Source organism: Heloderma suspectum, chromosome 2 (assembly GCF_057233095.1).
Source record: "Heloderma suspectum isolate Gila_16-S chromosome 2, 16-S_ref, whole genome shotgun sequence".
In the NCBI taxonomy this organism is placed as follows: Eukaryota; Metazoa; Chordata; class Lepidosauria; order Squamata; family Helodermatidae; genus Heloderma; species Heloderma suspectum.
Window position 1 is genome coordinate 319434233 of NC_139459.1, and position 23145 is coordinate 319457377.

Genomic DNA, 23145 nt, shown 5'->3' on the forward strand with positions numbered 1-23145 from the left:
ATGTATGAAATTATGTTTTCCTCATGCGGATGCCAATACATACAGCCAACAGACATGTCTATCTGTGTACATGCTGTGACAAGAACAATTGGTGGTGAATTCTTGGGATGTGTACATGAATTTGCCTTGGTAATACAGCAGAGTGTATACAAATGTTGAAGTGTCCCTAAGAACCCCTGGGTTGTTTAATTCAAGTGATGAACTTGTCAGCTGATGGCTGAGCAGCAATTTTATCACATTTGGCATTTTTGGCCGCACCCCTTTTGCCTTTGACCCTGGGAAAAACCTTGGGACCTGCTCACCACTGGAAAGTGGCCCTGAGAGCTTCTCTGAAATTGAATCCAGCTCTCGGGCTGAAAGAGGTTCCCCACTCCTGTCTTATACGTTTCATCTTCCTAAATCAGAAAATATTCAAAATATCATAATTTAATACTATAGTGCAAAAAAATAATAATCTTGAAATCATTGCTTTAGATCAGACCCGCAAAACATGTGATCCACCAAGGTGAGTGCTTCCCACCAGCAATGTGGCACTTGATAAACCTCCTGTATTTGCCAATGTTTGATACTACAAAAACAGAGGGATGTCAACACTGGGCAGTCACTCTACATAGTTGTGACATAGTTAGAAGTTTGGCACACCTGGTTTAGTTTCTGGGATGAATGAGAATATTATCACTGACTGAAAGAATGGACAATAAATAAATAAATAAATATTTCAAGCATGGCTAATCATTAATATGACCACAGTACCTTCAACACCAACAGTGAACTCATGCTTTGTTTCTCCCAAATCATTTCTGGCTATACACTCATAGATCCCTGCATCATCTGCGGTGACTTGTTCTATCTTCAGTATCTTCCCATAATTGTCAATGACTCCTCTGTCAGCTCTGTCTCTGTCAACCCTTCTCCATGTTAGATGTGGTGTTGGACTATGGTGAGGTTGGGGTTGGGGGGAAACACAAAAGATTTATGTTAAAAACATTACATTATTCTCCTTTCCCATGTAAAAACAACTGGATTTCAAGTTTATGCATTTATCTTTGTTCTATCATATTGTTGACTCTAATAAATCACCTCTCTCCCACATACATAGTCATAGAACTGCTTCTTGGTTAAAACCTCAGATTAGAGATGGGCACACTGCTTGGAATTTGTATTGCCTCTTCATTAAAGGATACTGTGAATGTGTAAAGGATATTCTATTGTCAACAGCAGCTTAAGAAATGGTTTGGATTGGAATGCCACAGAAAGTACCATGTACAGAGGTAGAGATATTGGTTTAATTCCATTCTATAACAGCTTTCATAGACATAAATGGGGTTAAAGATTTCACTGTGATGACACTAATCAATTCTGTGCCTGCCCAGCCAGAGCTAATTCTCTAGGCAACTGAATATAAAAACGACTTTGTGTTTTGTAGAATTAATGGGGCACTCTCATAACAAGAAAGACAAAAGTTCAGGGCAGGCTGCTAACTTAACATTCCCAGCTGGCTTTCCTGATGCCAACACTGTACATGGTGCTCACAGACCAGAGTCATGTCTGTTTACTCCTCTGTCCATATGTTGAGATGGCAACATGCCAAGACCCAGGTTTCTCTTAGTTCCACATCCCTAAAAGATAGTATGGTTTTCCTCCATGGACAGAATATGTATAGTACAGGTGGCATCTATTTTCTTCAGCAGTCATCTTCCGCTGTCTTTTTCTGAAATGTTGCCACTAGAATATCTGCTCTAGTGGGTATATCTTTGGATATCTTCTTAAAGGTAACATATGCCAGCGTTTGACCTTGTCTAGCCAAAGATCTGTGTTATAACCTGTGCACTTGAGAACAGAAAATCTTTCATTATTTCACTGAATTTCTCACCCATCCACACTAGAAACATTATATGGACTAAAAAATAGCTAGGATTTCCAGATGCACCACATTTAATAGGGAACCTCAGGACCCGCTCCAGTTGGACCACTCCCTCCCCCCATAGGGCTAACTGACATCAACAGCCCTGTGGGAAAGAAAATGGACTGAGGAGACAGAAGCAGGCAAAAGGGACATTAGGGCCTGCTCCAGTTGGACTGTCCCCATCCCCCTAGAGATGAGAGGGCAAGCAGGGCAATTCCACCCGCCGTGCTGCAAGACCACGTCATTGTTTTCGCCATCCCTTTTTCCTTGTGTGCCATGTCCTTTTCAGATTGTAAGCCTGACCGCAGGGACTGCCTTGTTTACCGATTGATTGTAAACTGAGGAGGATAAAAATACTTCAAAGACATAAATAATAAATAAATATTCTTTGCTCCCAGAACAAAATTATCATTTATTCCATTCTGAGTGAAACCTGTTCCCAAGGTCTCCTGTATGTAGTTGAACTAAAGTGATTCTTGATACAGGAAGCAAAAGTTCCCACTGCAGCACAAATAACATCTAAGGAGTGCTAGGAAGTAGAGCATGGGCCACTTGGCCTACCTTGCTGCAGTGTTAACACAGTTCCTGGACACCAAAATTTCCCAAGCGACTGATAAGGGATGCACACTTTTTCTCCGAGTTACACTTGGAAGTAAACTTCATTCTCACATCCCTAAAAATCAGTCTTAGAGTGTGTAAGTATCCCATTCTCAGAGGAGGCCGCGGCCCTCTATTTCTACATCCGTCAGGCCGAGGAGGCGTGCATCTCCACTGGAAGCAGCGACTCATAGGAAACGCAACAGAGAAGCTCTCCTATAAGGGCAAATGATCCTAGTGCACGATAGCACTGGCAGTGACTGAATGATGCAAGGATACGCCGAAGCAGCAACACAGCGGGACTAACTCTCCTCAGCAGAGGCTGATGGAAGGAGGCAAGGCTGCAGCAGATGCAGTGGGCAGCTTCCAGTGGATGACTGAGCCCCTTGGGCTAAGAAGAGCCATGCATTAATCTATTTCTAGTTGTGCGACACATTAGCACTTTTGTCATGGCATGCTATTACACCCTAAATTTACAGACTGGGATTACTGCTATACCTTAGAAGGATCCAACCTCTAATTTTTAGGAATGACAGTGGTGGTGATGATAATGAATGTATTTAAATACCACTTTCCCATAATTATGCTCAAAGTAGTGCACAGAAAGAGTTTGTAGAGAGAAGTCTACAAAATTCTCCTGCAGGGTTGAAATCAGGGGTCAACATTGTAGGCACTTGCCAAGGTCTCAACACAGGGCTCACTTCTGACACCTAGAGCCACAGGGCCCTGCTGCTACTGTTCCTCCTTCTCACTGCTACCTCTATCCCTGTGGCCCAGAGCGAGAAAGAGGAGCAGAGGCATCTCGAGAACATCCACCTGAGGGTAGGGATGGTGGAGAATTTCTCCCCAAAACTTCGGGGGGCCGAGCGCCAACATGTTTGGCCCCCCAAACAAGTTTCGGGGAGAAATTCTCCGCACCCCCCCACCCCCCGCACACACCCCCGGGATGGGACTTACCTTTGCCGAATGTCCCTCCCGGCGGCGGGTCCCAGCGGCGGTTCGTCGGGTCTTTGTCAGGGGCGGGGGTGGCAGCCGATCTTTCGACCGGCTGCCGCCGCCGCCATTCCAATAAAACTAAAAAAAAACACACCCCCGTGATAGGCTACGTGACAATTAACGTAGCCTATCACGGCTAGATTTGCAAAGTCAGCCGTGATAGGCTACGTAAATCGTCACGTAGCCTATCATGGGTGACTTAAAAAAAAAAAAAGCACGTACGGCTAATGGCGGCCCCCATAGGGAGCCGCCATTCACGTTCCTTATTTGGTCGCTGTAGTCTACATAAAGATTACGTAGACTACGGCGAAAATAAGGGCAACGCAAATAGCGTTGCCCTTATTTTCGCCGTAGTCTACGTAAAGATTTATGTAGACTACAGCGACCAAATAAGGAACGCGAATGGCGGCTCCCTATGGGGGCCGCCATTTGCGTACGCGCTTTTTTTTTTTTTAAAGTCACCCGTGATAGGCTACGTGACGATTTACGTAGCCTATTATGGCTGACTTTGCAGATCTAGCCATGATAGGCTATGTTAATCGTCACGTAGCCTATCACGGGGGCGTTTTTTTTTTTTTAAACTTTTTATTTCGCGGCCGGGCGAGGTGAGACACCTCCTCCTCGGCCTGAATTTCGGCCAGGCGAGGCGGGAAGCCTCCCCCCCGGCCTGAATTTCGGCTGGGCGAGGTGGGAAGCCTCCCCCCCCGGCCTGAACTTCGCGGGGAGAGCAGCGAAGCGCCTCCCCCCCACCGCGAAAAGCTGCGAGACCAGCTAAGTGACTTTCGTGCACCTCTACCTGAGGGCCCTCCCATTGTCCTCCCCATCTAAATTTATCCCTGCATTTCAGTCGCCATATTTGAATTACAAGCATATATGAGGATTGACACCATTGTGTTACCAACCAATGCACCCTTCTCCTGTTTTTGATTTCTGAACTTCTTTCAGGCTCCTGTGCATACACAGTTTGCCATAGCCATTAGTTTATATCTTTTTTTCCTCTTGAAAGTTTATCCATGTACAAGAACATACATGTACTGATTCAAGCTCAATACAAAAATGAAGCTTGATGCAATGACATAATCATATCAACATTTCTTTTTGCAACATTGCTTTAATGAATGAGCTCATGTACTTCTGCACACTGGTAACCTGTAAAGGAGCAAAGGTTGGAAACCTGAACTAAAAAGTTCATCCAAGGAAACTACAGAAACACCAATTCCGGAATTAACTTGAGTAATTCTCATTGTCAGCGATGGCCACGCCAAAGCCGTGATGGAGGCCTATATTTATAGGCCATGGGCAGACCAGAGAGAAGTAGTTCTGCATCCAGTCTGCCCTGAAGTTCCACCCCTCAGGTAGCCACTCTGTGCCCTGATTGGCTCCTAGGCATCCTAGTGCTGACCAGAACTTCCGCGCCGCCACAGCTGAATGACTGCTTGCTCAAGCCGTTCCCCTCCTCTCTGCCAGGAACACATGCCTCACAGCTTTGCCCCCTGATAAGCAGGGAGCTGTATTTCTCAAAGTTAAACCAGGCAAGGAGAGTGGAATGTATGATATTGCCAACCCAAGAAAAAATAACCAAAGGGAATGGGGGTCATCCACTAATTACTGGTAAATTTATGTAATTTCTAATGCTATTCAAATAACCTTGTTCAGTTCTGTGTTCTCAGAATTGTATACCTCCCCAGCTTACATTGTGCATTTCTCAATTTATCATCTCATTTTATATCTGGCTGTTGCAAAACACAATTTTTACAGTACTAAAATGCAGACACTCCTGACAATGAAACTGATTACAAATTATTACATACATGCATATACAAAGTGGAAATAATGTTTCAGTTTTCACGATCACTGAAATAACAGCTGCCAGCATGAGTGAAATCTCTTTCACTTTTGGCTTTCAAGCCTGATTACAGTTACACATGGATAAACTTCATTGATTTCAGTCATACTAATCAGCACATAACTGTGAGCAGGATGGCATCCTTAATACTGTGGTTGCCTAAGACTCAATGAACAGATTTGCTTTACTATTGTTTTGGAGCTCAGGGGCTGTCCAATCAAACATCCAGCTGAAGTAAACCCTTTGGTTTGTTACAGGTCTGCTAGCGGTAAAAATGTATGGTTTTGACAGGTTGGGTGGGGAGTGGGGAGGGATTCTCTCATGTCATCTGTGTCTTGTAGTCACCCTTCCTCTTATTACACAGCTCTACAGGGCCTAACTTGCTCGTGTCTCCATAAATGAGGGAAGGGCAACTTCTGGGGTTCTTTAATTTTTGTGAACTCCCCAGAGAGCTTTGGCTATTGGGCAGTATAGAAATGAAATGAAATAAATGCATGAATAAATCCCCCTCCCAACCAGAACCCATTGGTGGCGGCCCCCTGCCCCACACCACGTCAAGTTTTCCACCAAAATTCAGCAGCGTAGTGGTGCAGCAGCAAAAAACAGGAGACTTTTATTTAAAACCAGCCTGGTTTTGCTGCCCTGCCACTGAATTTCAGTGGCAAACCACTGCTTTTTTGGTGGCTTCCCTGCAGTTAGTTACCCATCCTTGCCATAAAAGAAGCAAACTAGATTCTAAAAGTGCAGTGCTGGCCCAAATTTTGCTGCCTGAAGTAGAGCCCAAATTGTGCCTCCCAACCCCACTGAGGTAATGCTGTAGTATTCAGACATCAATTCCTGCCTTCAACCCCTACCCCATACACTTTAATGGTGCCACCTGAAGCAGGAGGTTGCTTCATTGTGATGCATGGTGGGGCTGGTTTGTTTGTTTGTTTGTTTCATTTCTATATTGCCCAATAGCCGAAGCTCTCTGGGTGGTTCACAAAAATTAAAACCAAAAAGCGCACAATAACACAATTTAAAATATATAGAACATTAAAACCACAATATAACAATATAACCACAATAAAACCTAGCAGCAGTGCAGGAGTTTAAAATACAGATTTAAAACAGCAAAGTTAAAAGTTTAGAAAGCTAAAATGCTAAAATGCCTGGGAAAATAAAAAGGTCTTCACCTGGCACCAAAAGGAATACAATGTAGGTGCCAGGCGAACCTCACCGGGAGGTCATTCTAGAGCTGGGGTGACACAGCAGAAAAGGCCCTCCTCCTAGTAGCCACCCGCCTCACTTCCTTTGGTAGGGGCTCACGGAGAAGGGCCGCTGACGATGATCTTAAGGTCTGGGCGCGGAAATGGACTTGCAGCCAGTGCAGCTGAAAAAGTACTGGCGTAATATGAGCTCACAGGCCAGTCCCTGTTAACAATCTTGCTGCCCTATTTTGGACTAGCTGAAGTTTCCAGACCAATTTCAAAGGCAGCCCCACGTATAATGCATTGCAGTAATCCAGACGAGAAGTTATTAGAGCATGGATAACTGTAGCTAGGCTATCTCTGTCCAGATAAGGGCGTAGTTGGTATACCAGCCTAAGCAGATAAAAAAGTGCGCCGTGCCACTGAGTTCACCTGTGCCTCAAGTGACAGTTCTGGATCCAAGAGTACCCCCAAACTATGAACGTGATCCTTTAGGGGGAGTGCAACCCCCTCCAGAACAGGTTGAATATCACCTAGACAGGCAGAAGAACCACCCACTAACAGTACCTCCGTCTTGTCTGGATTGAGTTTCAGTTTATTGGCCCTCATCCAGTCCATTACCGTGCCCAGGCACTGATTCAGAACAGCCACTGCCTCACCTGGTTTTGATGAGAAAGAGAGGTAGAGCTGGGTGTCATCCATATTGATGGCACCTCAGCCCACACCTCCAGATAACCTCCCCCAGCGGTTTCATGTAGATGTTAAACAGCATAGGGGATAAAATAGAGCCCTGTAGAACTCCATGGCACAATTGCCATGGCACAGAGCAATAATCCCCCAGCACCACCTTCTGAAATCGGCCATCCAAGTAGGAGCGGAACCACTGTAGTGCAGTGCCTCCAACTCCCGACCCAGACAACCTATCCAGAAGGATACCATGGTCGATGGTATTGAAAGCCGCTGAGAGGTCCAGAAGAATCAACAGGGTCTAACTCCCCCTGTCCTTCTCCCGGCAGAGGTCATCTCACAGGGCGACCAAGGCAGTTTCCGTTCCAAAACCAGGCCTGAAGCCCAATTGAAATGGATCTAGATAATCCATTTCATTCAACAGTGCCTGGAGCTGTCCTACAACCACCCGCTCAATAGGGATGTCAGAGAATTCTGCGACGGATCTCGGTGAGGCCGAATGCCAGTGCATTCGGCCCCCCGAAATCCATCGCTGAATGAAGCCCCTGCCCCCAACCCATGAAAGGCGCGTGGGACCAAGTCCCCGCCGCCCCCAACCCACAAAAGGCGTGCGAAATGGAGCACTTACCTGCTCCCATCCTCACTGCTTTGCGAATGGCGGCCGTCTTGCGGCCGCCATTCACTTCCTCTTCTCTTCATAGCCGTGATAGGCTACGTAAATACTTATGTAGCCTATCATAGCTAATGCAGGGACACCATTTGCATCCCTGCAGGGCTGCCTAGTGGCTGGATGTCTGGCTGTGGGCGGCCGGAGCCAGCCGGCAGCTCTGTGGCTTGGCCATGGAGCGGAGCCGGCCGGGCAGGATTCCGGGGGGAGGACCGGATCACCTCCCCCCCGTCAAGGATTCCGGGGGGAGGGATGGAGCGCCTCCCCCCTGCAGGAACAGAACGGAACAGAAGGTAAGTATTCCGTCCATCCCTACCGCTCAAGCACCTTGCCCAGGAAGGGGATGTTGGCCACTGGCCTATAATTGTTAACATCCTCTGGGTCCAGGTTAGGCTTTTTCAGGAGTGGTCTAATTACTGCCTCTTTTAAAGCGGCAGGCACCACTCCCTCTCTCAAGGAGGAATTTACAACCTCCTGGACCCAGCCGGACATCCCCTCCTTGCTTGTTTTAATAAGCCATGAAGGGCAAGGGTCAAGCACACAAGTGGTTGATCGGACTTGGCCAAGCACCTTGTCCACATCCTCAGGCCTCAGTAACTGAAACTCATCCAATAAAACTGGACCAGACAGTGCTCTGAATGCCTCTACCAGTGGAACTGCATTAACTGTGGTGTCCAATTCATGACTAATCTGAGCTACTTTATCTTCAAAGTGCCTTGCAAACTTATCACAGCATGCCAGCAAGGGTTCCACCGTCTCTCTCCCTAGCCCAGAATGTAACAGGCCACGAACCACTCAGAAAATCTCTGCTGGACGACACTGAGAAGATGCAATGTTGGTGGAAAAGAACTGTCCCTTTGCCACCCTCACTGCCACAGAGTAGGCTTGATAGTGGCCTCTTACCTTTGCTTGGTCAGACTCAGCACGAGTTTTCCTCCACCTGCGTTCTAGCCATCTCCCTTCTTGCTTCATTGCCCTCAGCTCAGGTGTATACCAAAGAGCTGGCTGGGCTCTGGTCAGAGGAAGAGGGTGCTTGGGTGCGATCGTGTCAACCACCCGAGTCATCCCTGCATTCCACAGAGCGACCTGGGCTTTGACAGGAGCACCAGCCATACCAGCAGGAAAATCCCCCAGAGCCCTCTGGAATCCATTGGAATCCATTAATCTCCAGGGGTGGACCATTTTAATAAGTCCCCCACCCTTGCAGAGGGGGAAGGCCACCAGGAATCTAAAAATCATCAGGAAGTGATCTGACCATGACAAAGGGACAGATGTTAATTCCTCCACTTTCAGATCACCATCCTCCTGCCCAGTCAAGTAAACCAGATCAAGCGTGTGTCCTTTTATATGTGTTGGGCCGATGACATGTTGGGATAGCCCCATGGCTGTCATGGTGGTTCTGGGTAAGTATGTACTAAATTCTTAGGGATGGGTATACAAGCAAAACTCAACTTCATAGAAGTTCTCCGGATTCCACTTCAAAGCTTGTTCCATCTCACGTCCATATCAGATTGCAGTCTTTGTATTTTTTCTTTTCACATGAACATTTATGCATATTTTGTGTGCCTTTTTCCAAATGTACGCATCAGTTGTGTGCATCTTTGAAATGTATGTATTCTCCCATTGATTAAACTGTATTTGTGCACATTTTAGCAAAAGTGCCCAATTTTTCAGGTGCATTTTTCAAACGTACATATGCTGTCAAACGCATTTTTGGGGTCCAGGAATCACATTGCAAGCTCAGAAATGTGTGGACTTTGACCACAGATTGCATTCAAGTCTGTGTTTGGTGTAGAAAAATCCTAATAAAAAATGAACTGAAATGAATTTCTCATACATCCCTACTTAATTCATACAAACATTGTTTGGCAATTGCATACTCTACTTATTCCCCCCCCTCAGTTTTTAGTGGAGGTGATAAAACAGGCATACTCACAGTCCTTCAGCAATGCATTCCAGAAAAAGATCAGTTCCTTTCATGACAGTCACTTCTGAACTGTGGCCAGAAGATTCAGGGATAACCAGTTTTGGTTTCCTTTCCTTGATTAAATTTGCTGAAAAGTGGGTGGAAAAGTAATTTCAGAGCTCTTGATATAAGATGAGTTCAATTCTTCCTGAACTTATCAGTCAAGATCTATAAAAATCTTAGTGATATTTCATTCATGTACGGCTTATATATTAGATATTGAACAACATGCCCCTTCCCACTAGACTAGATCTGCAACAAATTTTTCACTTATTTTAAAATATTCATCCAGGATAATACACCTCTAAAGGAATTCAATAACTATATATCAAAATGTGGTATTTGTGTTGTAAGTTGTGCATACATTTTAGGGATGCAGCAAACACAAATGGTTTTCCATTCCTGAAGTATAAACCAGATATTCACCGCGGCATAAGTGTGTCTCAAATTAGCACGAGCCCTGTCAATATCAGTGAAAGCAAAAAAAAAAGTGACAACATTCATGATGTTCCTGCTCCGTACAACTCTATCTTTTGTATGGAGCTGAGGAAATGACTGCAGTCAGGGAGACAACTGCACTGACACCATAACATGGGGGGGGGAGCAGCTGTGCCCCTTCCCCAGGGGTTTTACTATGTGCCTGATAGGAGTTGCTTGGATATTGCAAAAATAGAACTGCATGGAAGCTTTTGGAGGAAAGTGTTCCAAATAGATATGTCTGACCTGTGTTCAAGGAGGCTGCAAACAACAACAATAATAATAGGAAGGCTAAACACACCCATATCGAATTTACCATTTGAGGAGTTTTAGAACCAGTTTATGACACAGCACAAAGCGTCAAGGAAGTTGTGCTTAGAGCAGCCTTCTCCAACCTGGCACCCTCCAGATGTGTTGGACTACAATTCCCATCATGTACATCCTAGCTGTGAATGATGGGAGTTGCAGTCCAGCAATCTGGGAGGTGCCAGGTTGGGAAAGGCTGGATTAGCTCTTACTGGGTAACTTTGGGCCAGTTACTCTCTCTCAGCCTAACTGACTTCACAGGGTTGTTGTGAAGACAAAGTGGGGGCAGGAAGAATAGGGTTCTTCCTGCCCCCCTCTCATTAGCATAGCTTAGAGTGGTGAAGCTCCTCTGGAAAAAGAGTGGTACATAAATGCAATAAATAAATGGGGACAATGACTTGGGCTGTCTCCTATACAGAATGTTTCTCTTTATATGGCCATACACAATATCTGAAGACTGAAAAGCAAAACGTATACTGTTTTATTTATATTTTCATGTACCAAGTAAAATACCTTCTTAAAAACTTGACCTTTGTGGTAACTCTTATTTCAAAAGGGTGTGCTATTTTCTTCTATTCAAAACTGTCTTTTAGACATTGTGGACTCAAATGCTAAATAGTGACAACAACTTACCCTTAGCAGTACTAGGTGAACTGGAATCATTAGTATGTTTTGCTGAAATAAACAAAAAACGGAAACCAAATGGAAACATGAATGGTGATGAAACTGATTAAAAATCTGATGGAAGCAATAAAACTAAATAAAGATTTCAGACTATGATGTTGCCAACCCAACTGCATGTTGGACTTTCTCTCCATCCTGCCCAAATAACATTTGTCCTATCCATGTTGTACCACATTGCAAGGGGCTTTGAAACTCTCCCCATTTGGCATGGGGTGAGGGGAGATGCCATTTGAGTAAAAATAAAATTACATAAGCTGGGTTCAGATTCCCTGCATGTCCCCCAGAGTTGTGACCATTTTATTCTCTCTTAAAACAAATACCAATATAATTATAAAACATGCAATGCACGCATACACAGTGATAATGAACTGATGTACACACAGTGTAAACACTGAGAAGACGTCAAATTCAGATAATATTAAGTTGACCTGTGTTGTAAAATTAAGTGGGCTATTTATGGTGCAATGCCATGCATGGTTAGACAGAAAAAGGTCCTACAACTCCCAGCGTTCCCCAGCTAGCCAGGCCTGCACCCTTAGAAAACAAATCCCTGTGGACTGCATCCCTCCTCAAATGATGCGCTAGTCCACACAGTCACTTTCCCCTTTTTCTCCACACTCTGACTCTTGTCCACAATTGCATGTAAAATTACAGTTGTGGAATCCAGGTTGTACACAGGTACAGCCACAATGATACTGTGATTTCAAAAAACATGCCGCTGCACTCATGTGTCTCCCTACCACAGCTGTGTTGACACTAACACTCCTCTGTGTGATCACTGCATTGTGACTGATTGTGTGTAGAGGAACTTGATTGTCTGAACTGTTCCTTAGTGATTTTTCAGGGTGATTGATCGTTAGTGCTAATAATACTATATTCTTTCATTTCCCTGTGCCCTCACTCTCTTCTCCTCTCCCTCTCCTCCTTCCTGTTTTCTCTAATAGCTGCTGTATTATGACACAGGGAGCTACTTGAAAACACTAGTGTAAAATAAAGTAGCATTCTCCGTTATTTTAACCTGTGGGTCATACTCTGAAATACATTTGCTTGGTTTCATTGTAGTTATTCCTACCAATTTGGGGCTAAAGCAAAATTTGGAGACAAAAAGTACCTGCTCAAGCAAAATGTCTAACAGCTGAATCCTATGCATGTCTATTCAGAAGTCCCACTAAGTTCAGTTGCGCTTATTTATTTCCTAGGAAGTGTGTCTAGGCAGGCTTACATCATAAATAATTATAAGGGAAGTAAAAGACTTCCCCACACACCATACAACTAGTAAAATTCCTTAGAGTGGTTCTTTGCATCTCCAATTTTGAAAATTTAACACAATTGGATGCCCAAACAATTTTGTTTTTATTTTCTTTTTCTTGGAATACTTTCCATGAAATCACATCCCATATTTTTTTTTTCCATTCTGTCTGTAGTAGCTCCTTCTGTTATTTAAGATTTTCCCAATCTCAATGGATCTAAGGAAAATAAGATTGGCAATGGTGAAAAATGTGAAAATGGTGAAAAGTCTGGATGATGTGGCTGTAAATCACAGAAGCAAATAATAACTGACAATTCCTAACTTTAAAAAAATGCATTAGGTTGATGATCTTGTGAAAAAAAAATTAGAAATTTTATTCTGTTTGCAAAGCCTAATTGCCAGGGAAAGTAGTTACTCTGATGCGTCTTGAGCGGAAAGCCTGTTTCTGCTCATACGGTGGATCAGTCTTCTCAGTATTCCTTTCAGAGGATTTTTAGAAAATATCTGATCACATTTTATTTATTCATGTGTTCATTTATTTATTTGATTTGTACCCTGACTTTCTACTCAAAAATGGCGCTCAAAATAGAGACAAAAACAAGAGAAATACTTTTAGGGACCTTCTGTTCATGTAGGAGTCCAGGCTTCCGATCCATGTTGAAAACCATATGTGAATATGGATTTATTCACATGAACTTACTAAAATATGATTGCAAGTGAAAGTTACTTATGGGTCAAAACTGTGAACTGCTTTACCACACACACACACAAAAATTTAGAAGGAGGCACAAGTTTTGTACTGGCAAAATAACATCTGTAGATTACGTGGGACAACTTCAGACATTGTGCCAGTGCCATCCTATGACACTGCTGGCAATAGATATTAAATTGGTTATATAGGGCATGCAGATGTGCAGGGCCAGGCCAAGACATTCTGCTGACTGAGGTAAAGGACAAGATGATGCCCTCTCCCAGTCCATGTGCAAAAGCTGATTGGACTGGCAATTGAATCTTTCTTCAGTGCTGATGATGGGACAGCATCCTCCAGCCCACATGAAGGCAGCAAGCTAGCTTAGGGGGTGCACAGCAGGCCATGTGACACACAGCTCTCTCCTCCAACACTTTGCTGCCACCTCCCACCATTTGCCGCCTAAGGCAACTGCCTCACTTTGCCTCATGGTAGGGTCAGTCCTGCAGTCAGATGTGGCTGTACACAGAGCAATCTGATCAGAGATAGGACAAGATAAAGTTGCTAACTAAGCAGTCCCTAACAGCCTTTCAGCCACAGCAGTGCAATTATATCCACTGATACTTCATTGAAGGCTCTTTTTAGGAGGAGAAGCAACTTCCTAGGACTCATTGATGGAGGGCACCATGTCAACATTGACACACAATACATTCTCTTTGAGAAGAGAAGAGAAGAGAAGAGAAGAGAAGAGAAGAGAAGAGAAGGAATAGGTGCTTCAAATGAACATTCAGTCCCTCAACGTCTCAGTCTTAAAAAAATCCAGTGTGATGATATCAAGCTTTTGCAATGGTGCTGCTGATGACAGGCAGCATAGCGGAATAGCCATGCCACCACATGCTACCACTGCAGCTACAACACTGCAAAGCTTTGTGTGTATTGATTTCACATCAGTGATTTTGACTGAGTGCTAATTTATGAGCAAATGTGTTTTTTTTTTCATCTAACAAATATTGGAAGATGTGCAGGTAACTGTTGAGAGATTTCCCAAGGTACATCTCCTGTGCCAATTCAGCAAAGCAGAAGCTTCCCTCAGAGCCTCCTTTTGTATTAAAAGGGAAATTATCCATTCACAGGCTTCTGAAAAGAGGGTGATGTCCATCATACATCATGATTCGATTTTTATAGTCCCCAAGTATGGGATGAGAACTGCAGCAGTGCTCTGGATGACCAACAGCTGCATTTTTTTTTTCCTGAGCCAGGCCTAGCTCTCATAGCAATAGCTGTGCAAGAATAAATATATTAGCATATATTTTCTTCAGAAAAAATTGTGTCAAAAACACATGTCACACAGAAGAATTCCCAGAGGAGTTGAAGGTTTAGGGATAGGCAAGAGGGCAGAGGAAAGAAGGAGGGATGAAGGGGGAAAGAGGGGAATTGAATTCCCAGACTTACAACGTGTAACCGTCAGTGTCATTGGCATTTTCTGTACAATAGTCCTTAGTCTCGGAAATGCAGCAAAGCAGCAATAATCACTCCGGCTGTCATTTTCATCCACATTTGCAAAGAAAAGATCTCCCTTAAGGCTCATGGAGACTCTTTCATCTTGTGGGATGTGCTGCAAATCTAGAAATGAAAATGATAATAATGTAAGGATATGGTAATGATTCCCCACCCTCACCCCAATAGGACGACAGCTTGCTGTTCTGTCAAATACTTGCTCCCAGGTAAAGAAATGACTCTTTGATTCTAAAGAGTCATGAGGCCTGAACACATCTGTGTCATTTTCACCAGTTTTCTACAATACTACCCAGGAAAGAAAAATGGTCTTAGAAGCAGCACAAATCTCTGTCTATAGACAGCCACCAAGTATAATTTAGTTATTTATTCTTTATTTATTTGTTTGATCTGTATCCTTAAAAATGACACCCCATAAATATTATGTAGAGAGAATGTAACATTTTAAATGACAAATGTACCATTTTAACTGTGCATTTGTTAAAGTATGGTTCAAACCAGACCTATATTATAGATTGCTCCTATCATGCAGATTACACATTTATAGTCAGCAATTATTCCATATGCAATACCATTGTAAGTTTTATGTTTTGATAGCCACAATATTCTGTATATGTATATTTTTTTCAGAAGGTAGTAATTGTCTTATTGATTGAGAAACATTGCCTGGTGCTAGGAACAGAGTTCACCAATTTTCCAGAAATTGTTAAGGTCATATTTTGTAGGCATGATTCCCCTGAACTTGACTAAAATGTTCAGCTCTCACAAACCAGTAAGCCATTGGCAACAGGCAGCCTGTGTGCAGGCTAACTCCGGTCTCCCTGGGCAACGCCATCCCTCAGGCTGCCTACTACTTCCTTTCACATTTTGTGTGTTGGACAGTGATGTGGGGTGGGAATTTTTCCAGTGCCTTATTTTTCTGCAGAAACTTCCATTTCAGAAGTTCAGTAAAAATGAATGCATGCCAATTGCAAATACAATATTAGGCAAGCTTGGTAGTCTCAATGCTCTAATTCATGTTTTTCAGGTGATTATCCCTAGCGTGATAATCTACGTGAGAGAATGCATATATGTCACTGAAATACATTTATGCCTCAGTATGAATTAGAAATATTCATCTGCCTGGACCCTAGGATTGTCTTCTCTGGGCTCCCAGAGAAGGGTGAGGGCTTCCTTCTCTGGGAGCCCTCACCAAAGGAGGTGAGGTGGGTGGCTACTCAGAAGAGGGTCTTTTTTGCTGTGGCACGAGCTTCCCAGATATGCTTGCCTAGTGCCTGCATTGATGGTGCACCTTTCGGTGCCGGGTAAAGACCTTTTTATTTTCCCAGGCATTTTAGCTTTTCAGTTTCTGTTTTAAATCTGGTTGTTGCTGTTGTTGTTCAGTTGTTCAGTCATGTCCAACTCTTCGTGACCCCATGTACCATAGCACGCCAGGCCTTCCTGTCCTGCGCTCTCTCCCGGAGTGTGCTCAAGTCCATATTCATTGCATCGGTGATGCTATCTAGCCATCTCATCCTCTGCCGTCCCCTTCTCATTTTGAATCTTTGCACTGCTGCTAGGTTCTATTTGGCTATTATTTTATTTTATGCTGTAGTTTTAAACTTTTATATTGTATTTTGTTGTATTGTATTTTATGGTTTTAATAGTTGTGAACTGTCCAGAGAGCTTCAGCTATTGGGTGTTAGAAAAATGAAATAAATAAAATGAATAAACTAATTAATAGTGACAGCGAAACAGAAAATGCCCCAACAGTGGAAAAGAACTGAACTCTGTTGAAACAGATGAGTGGTTGTCAGCATATCATGCACATTTCTTTGGGTTGCTAAAATTAGTGTCAACAGTTTTTAGTTCCTTTGGGTTTTTTCTTAAATTTAAACAATGTAATGAAAGTACATGCTATTGTCTTTAAATTTTTATAAATATTCTATTAAACATTTCTACAGTATATAACATTTAAATCTCATCAAGTGTGCTTTAATTTCCCTCCTCAAATATTTGAGATCAAATATTTATGGTGTATTTGGACAGAAAATGAATATGGGTACTGTAAAAAAAAAAATTGTTGTTTACTAAATACAAGTAAAATAAACATGCTAAAGTAAACATGTTAGAGCTCTCTAGGACAAGTGACTTGTGGCCCTCCAGATGTTTTGGCCTACAGCTTCCATCAGCTCTAGCCAGCATAGCCAATGGTGAAGAATGATGGGAGGTGAAGGCAAAACTTCTGAAGGGCCACAAGTTGCCCACCCCTGCAACAGAGCATCACAACATTTTCTGATGAAAACTGAACTTTTTCCTACACAAATTACCCAATGAAAATTAACCTAATTTCTGAAATTCTTCCAGAAACCCCCGTAACTGGTGTTGGGACAGTTTAAAGAGGAGGAGAGCCAGAGATCTGGGTGCACAAGCATGCGATGAACTCTCTTTTTGCTGGGGAAGTCCAGTCATTCCAGCCTCTCACTTCCCTCTGGGAAAGACAGCAGAAAGGGGCAGTGGCATCATCTGAGCAGGACTTTGGAGCAGAAGCCCAGGTCCCCACTCAGGAGGGCCCCCAAATTCAGCAGGGCTGGCTTACTTGAAGTATGTGAAGTCAATAACATTGCCTTCTAAAGGGAGGGGTATAAGGCTATCCCTTACCTAGTGGCACCACTAGAAAGGAAGACTGAGACTGAGGCATACCAGTGAGGATTTTCCCTCCATTGGCTGGCATACCCTTTCTCTGATGTAGATGGCAAGATGGGGTGAGGAAGAGAAAGCATCTGCTCTCCCTGAGAGAAGCAACCTGGCTTCTCTCCCTCTATACCCCCTGCCCAATTCAGGTGGCATGAGAGAATGGGAAGAAAAAAGTCAGGGGCTGACAAGTGAACAAAAACAGATCATAGGCCCTTGGACAACCATGAGGCAGAGGTTCAACCAGAGGTTTCTCTCTGGGAATTTCCAAGAACCTTCATTTGAAATCTAAGAAGCGGCCACGTCCCATGTCTTCTTCTCCTTCCTCTGCCCTGCCACATGACGTGACATTACTTCATGATTCCCCTAGAAGCTTCTGCCCTTAATCTTTTCTTCCCTCCCTTGTATACCCTGGGTTTGGTGGTGTTGCTCTCTTTGACCCTCCTGCTTCTTTAACAGTATTGGCAATCTCCCTCACAGACTCACTGGATCAGATCCACTCCACTAACTCTTTATCATGTTTCCTTCTGCTGTGCTGCGATGGACCAGGCACCAGTAGTTAAGATAAAGCATTTATCTGTACAATTGCCTTATAATAACTTTTCAGCATTTCCTAACTCATTATTTGTAAAGCTTTTCAGTTCATCTTTGTGTGCTATTACACACAGAAAATACATTTTACTGAACACCTGCAATTTTAATTATGTTTGAGTTATGGAAGACAGATTTGATTTCAAATGATGCAAAAAGGAATGGAATGTTACTTACCAATGTTCATCCAATAAATGTGCAATGGTGGAATTCCTTTGGGAGGGTTACAGGGCAAGACCATTGGATCACCATGCTCTACATCTATAGGGTCAATCTTCTCTTTGGGAAATTTCGGAACACCTATGATAATAGAGCAAAAACACCTTGAGAAGTTGCTGAGTAGCATCTATTGTCATATTCCTGTTCCTAGTATACTCTTTTTACCTGCCTTGATTTCCCATGGGTGTGTGGTGATCCCATGGGTGTGTGGTTATTCAGAAGGTAAGATAACCAAATTCCTGCATTAAAACAATACAGGTACGTAATCTGAATTTGAATAATTGTCCAAGGTCGATGTTAGAAGTAACACAATGAATGGCCATTTAATCTGAGCATTGTGTCATGTTTATGTCCTTTTTTCCCACTAAGTAAGTGGAATATATGGCAATGTTCTATTTTATCCCCCAGCACCCTGTAACATAGAGGGGTACACACACAAGCTCTCCATCCGCTTGGAAACCTTCAACTATTGGGATTCTTGATTGTATGGAGAGCCTAAATGAGTTCTTCTATATGAGCACAGGTGGCCCTTTCAGACATCATGCTGAACAAGCACACATCAGGGGCAGGGCTGACCATTAGGGTGAGCAATGGGGTCTTGCTGCCCTGCTCCATGCACTTAATGCATATAATGAAAGCAGCTGCATGTATGAACTGGCTCAACTGAAAAGGATTATGTCTGAGGGGATGCCACAGTTCTGTCTCTGACGATGGGCCTGTTCACTCATGTAAGTCATCTCTAAATTTTAAAGTCATAAACTGATGAACGCGCATGTATGAGCTAGGTCTTAAGCACACACATGGAAGTCTATGTTACTGAGATCAATGAGATTCCTTTCCAGTTAATTTGCTTGGGGTGCTGACTGTGTCATACCAGGGAAGTGGTTAACAGAATTTCATTTGCTAGAGAGAGTTGCCCATGGCCACCAGCACTCCATACATACATATATGCTAAATTATTATTATTATTGTTGTTGCTATTGCTGTCATCATCATCATCATCATTTACATTTCTATATCTCCCCATAGCCAAAACTCTCTGGGCAGTTTACAGAAGTTAAAACATTAAATAAGTGTGTGTGTGTGGGGGGGAGTCTTGCATCCTTGGGCTATTGGGGGGGGGGTGAACACCCCCCCGGCATATATTGTATGAGTGAAGTACATGATGGATGTTGTTTCTTAAGACTGTTCTATAAGGAATGGTTTTAAACATTTACTTTGCTATAATCTCTCTTTTAATGACACATGGCATGTCATACAGCAGAGTCTCAACATGGTTGGCTGTTTGCCATTCTTCCCAGTTCTCTCTCTCTCTCTCATACACACACACACACACACACACACACGTCACACATATTTGAGTATGACAGATGAAAGAGTAATACATCTAGATTACAAAGTATTCTGGTGATCTTCACCATCCTAAGCCCACTCTGACTGAAGTGGTGAACTTGTATCCAGGCTGTACCACTTCAGTCTGCAGACTGTGCCCACAGGATTGAACCAGTTCCCTCCAATAGAAAACTAAATGCCAGGATGAATGGTTCTAGCCTATGTCTTCCTGGCTTGCTAGTTTTCTATGTGTATGGTTCTTTCTGTCTTGTGGGAGAACTACGCCTAAAATCCCAAAGGTTCTGTTAACGTGGCTTCTATAACGTGGTTCTATTAACATGTGGCAAAGCAGCAGAGAAAGTTTTATTAGGCACTTATTTTTCATTTACTAAATGTAGTATTTCATATGAAGAACCCAAAGAGGCTTGATCCTATGTGCATTCTCAAAATAAACATGTGCAAAGGATTGAAGTTTTGGATGTGCTCCAAGCAAATGCAGGCCAAGCACTCACAGGCACTCAAAACACTTACAGGCCTCTGCCGCTGCTGCCTTCTATTCCCCCAAGAGTCCACTAAGCTTACTTTAGACAGGCAATGGTGGTGAAGGTGAGCACATCAGCTCTTTGGTGGAGCATCCTTTCCAGTGAGGAGGGGGCTGACACTACAAGTCCTAGCACCCCTGTGAGAATGTAATGCTATTCACAATTTCACATCCATTTCCACCTATGGAGGCCCTACGCAATTCCCAGCACTGGGATTCCTTGGAGCTACAATTAAGATGCTAAAGGACCTTTTTCTAACAAATTAGGAGACATCTACATTCGTTGGTTACTACAGGTGAGGGCACATCCCGCACTCCCAGTTTGCCAAATTAGTGTGGGAAATAGTACAAGAAAAAAGAGACGACATTATATTTGTGATTTCTCCATCTTATTCATTATTTTATGTTTTATTTTATATGATTCCTTCAATGAAATTCCCAGGGTGGTTTAAGAAGAGAACAAACAATTGAAATGTAAATACAAACACTAAAATAAGCCAAATGCCATAAAGTTATTAAAGCAGCATATAACAGTAAGGATATTGCATCTAAAAGGCTCAGGAAAATATAAATGGTTTTGCCTGGTTCTGAAAGGACAAAAAAAACAGGAAGCAGGCAAACTGATCTGGGAAGTGTGGTTCACCACAGAGGTGCTACCACTGAGAAGGATCACTGCTAGTCATCTGTATCACAGATGGCAGGGACAACCACAGCAGGCCCTGAATTGAAGATCTTAATGTACAGGTTAGGTACATCTGTAAACAGAATATTTTCACTATGTAGACTCCACTACTAATGCTATTCCCATTATTCTGCCAGTCTTCTGTGCAGACTATGAGGCTACAGCACACTGGCTCACCATACAAATGTGTATATTGGCTTTATGTTACGTGATTGTTTCATCTTTATCTTGTATTTTTCTTGTTGTGATTTTAATGTTGTACACTGCTGTGCGGTTTTTTATGTTCAGTGGTGTATACACATGTATATGTCCCCATCCTACATATGTACAAGCTGTACAGACATAGGTTTGGTACATGTAGTCAGGAACCATGGAGAAAGATAGTTCTAGATAGTTCTACAGCCCATTCCCAATGCCCACAGCAGAAATATTTTCCCACTGTCCATGCACTGTCAGATGGCATGGGAAAGACCTCTCCACACATACTGATATACATGCATGGCACGGTTTGGCAGGTGTCTACTAAAGACAGAGTCTGTCTGGTGATGGCCCCCACCTGTTGAATACTCTCCCCAGAGGTGCTCACTGGCACCTACTTTGGGGTTATTTCAGTGCCAGGCAAAGACCTTTTTATTGTGTTAGGCTTTTAAAGGCCTTTAAAGGCCTCTTAAAACTTTCAGTCTTTTACATTCTATTTAAATCTGCTGTTTTATTGTTGATTGCAGTATTTTAATATTTCATTGATAATGTAAGCCACCCAGTTACTGAGCAGCACATCAGTATGGTTGGTAAATGCATTAATAAATAAAATACAGAGACAGTGCAACAGTGTAATTCTCATTTGTCCCAGAATAACCAAACAGTCCGCAAAGGGTGTGATTTTTAATCCCGTTCTACCCTTTCCAATATTTGCAGCAAGTCTGACAAATGCAGACAGAGGACAACAGTGAAGTTACTTAAACAAGCATCAGCATAATTGGGACCAATCACATTCCATTGTTCTAATGACTGGAAAGAAGTCCCAGATCACCATGTCTCCCATTAGGGAACACAGCAAACCTGATTATATGAGAGATGGAACTACTTTTTAAGCAACAACGGTTAAGGTTGTCCCAGGGCACTTCTTCCTTCTCACATTCCAGGCAAGCTAGGACTGATGCAAAACTGATGTTGTAATTTAATCAGATAGATTCATGTGTAATTAAGCCATAGTAAAAGGAAGGAAGGAAGGAAGGAAGGAAGGAAGGAAGGAAGGAAGGAAGGACAGCAGAAACGAAGAACAAGGGATCAACTTAAGTCATGAACAGGTGGCACTCCACCCCTGGAGAATATTTTGACTTTGGGGATTTGAGACTTTGGGGCACATAAAGTTTTTCCTCCTCTGCCACAAGAAGCTTAAGATGTTTCAGAAAAGAGATAGAATTTATTTTCTGAAGGTTTAAGAAAATAGCAATATAACAATTGCATGAAAACCTAGCAAATATTAGTAAAGTAAGGCTTAGTTTTACATATACGAGGCAATTCACTGACACCAAACAATGAAGTCAGCCATTAATTCGGGTCAACTGAAGTGTATCTTCCTCCAGAAATCAAATATTAGGCTATACATTTGGAGGTGATCAAGGTGAAGTTAAGCACTTTTGCATCCCATAATGGGATTTAGAAGTACTTAACTCTATGTGATTAATAAATTTCTATGGTTCAGGGAGTATTTGTCCCCACAGCAATGCTATGGATCATAGAATGGATGTTGGGGCCATGCCCTTAGCTCCTTATTCCTTTCCCAAAGTGGTTTTATAGCAAAAGTAGTTACAGGCCAGGTTATTAAACTAAGTGACAGTCAATTATCTTACGAAGTATAGAGCTGTCTATAATACCATTATTTGGGCATGTAAAAAAAAAAAAAAAAGGTTCTGCACCTTGGAAAGTGGAAATGTCATAACACAGGAAGACCCTGTACTAATACCATTCTACAGATCACACAACATAGATTTGCATAAAGACTGGTATATCTATCTGCATGTACTTTTCTAGCATTCGGACCAATACATTGCTACACGCTAGCTGGCAGAGAACAATTTCAGAACGGGGTGGGTGGGTACATTCAGAAATGAACTCAATAAGTTCAGAAATCCATGATCCATTATGAACAGAGCCCAATCATCCTTCTCCTAATATTGGCTCAGCACTAGCCCTCTCATCTCCCATTTGGACTCCTTGCCCAGATCTACACTTCATGTCATATAGATCCCATCGTGGTAATGCTATATCCCTCTTGTGCATTTATACCTTGCAGCAGACACAATGACATCTGTTTGCAGTATTTTGGATAA

The 23145-nt window shown here is 42.9% G+C and overlaps 1 protein-coding gene across 8 annotated transcripts in view; it reads right to left on the reverse strand.

The window, feature by feature from the left end:
• The window catches only part of CHL1 (cell adhesion molecule L1 like), a 364319-nt gene that overhangs the window by 75749 nt on the left and 265425 nt on the right, over nucleotides 1-23145 (reverse strand). For all 8 annotated transcript variants that reach the window (XM_084840333.1, XM_084840331.1, XM_084840332.1 and 5 more), the window contains 5 exons: nucleotides 18216-18338; nucleotides 14712-14882; nucleotides 11272-11313; nucleotides 9826-9943; nucleotides 754-935 (listed from right to left, as the gene is read on the reverse strand). In XM_084840333.1, the coding sequence (XP_084696459.1) occupies nucleotides 754-935; nucleotides 9826-9943; nucleotides 11272-11313; nucleotides 14712-14882; nucleotides 18216-18338 (636 nt within the window). The remainder of the gene's footprint in view (nucleotides 1-753; nucleotides 936-9825; nucleotides 9944-11271; nucleotides 11314-14711; nucleotides 14883-18215; nucleotides 18339-23145) is intronic.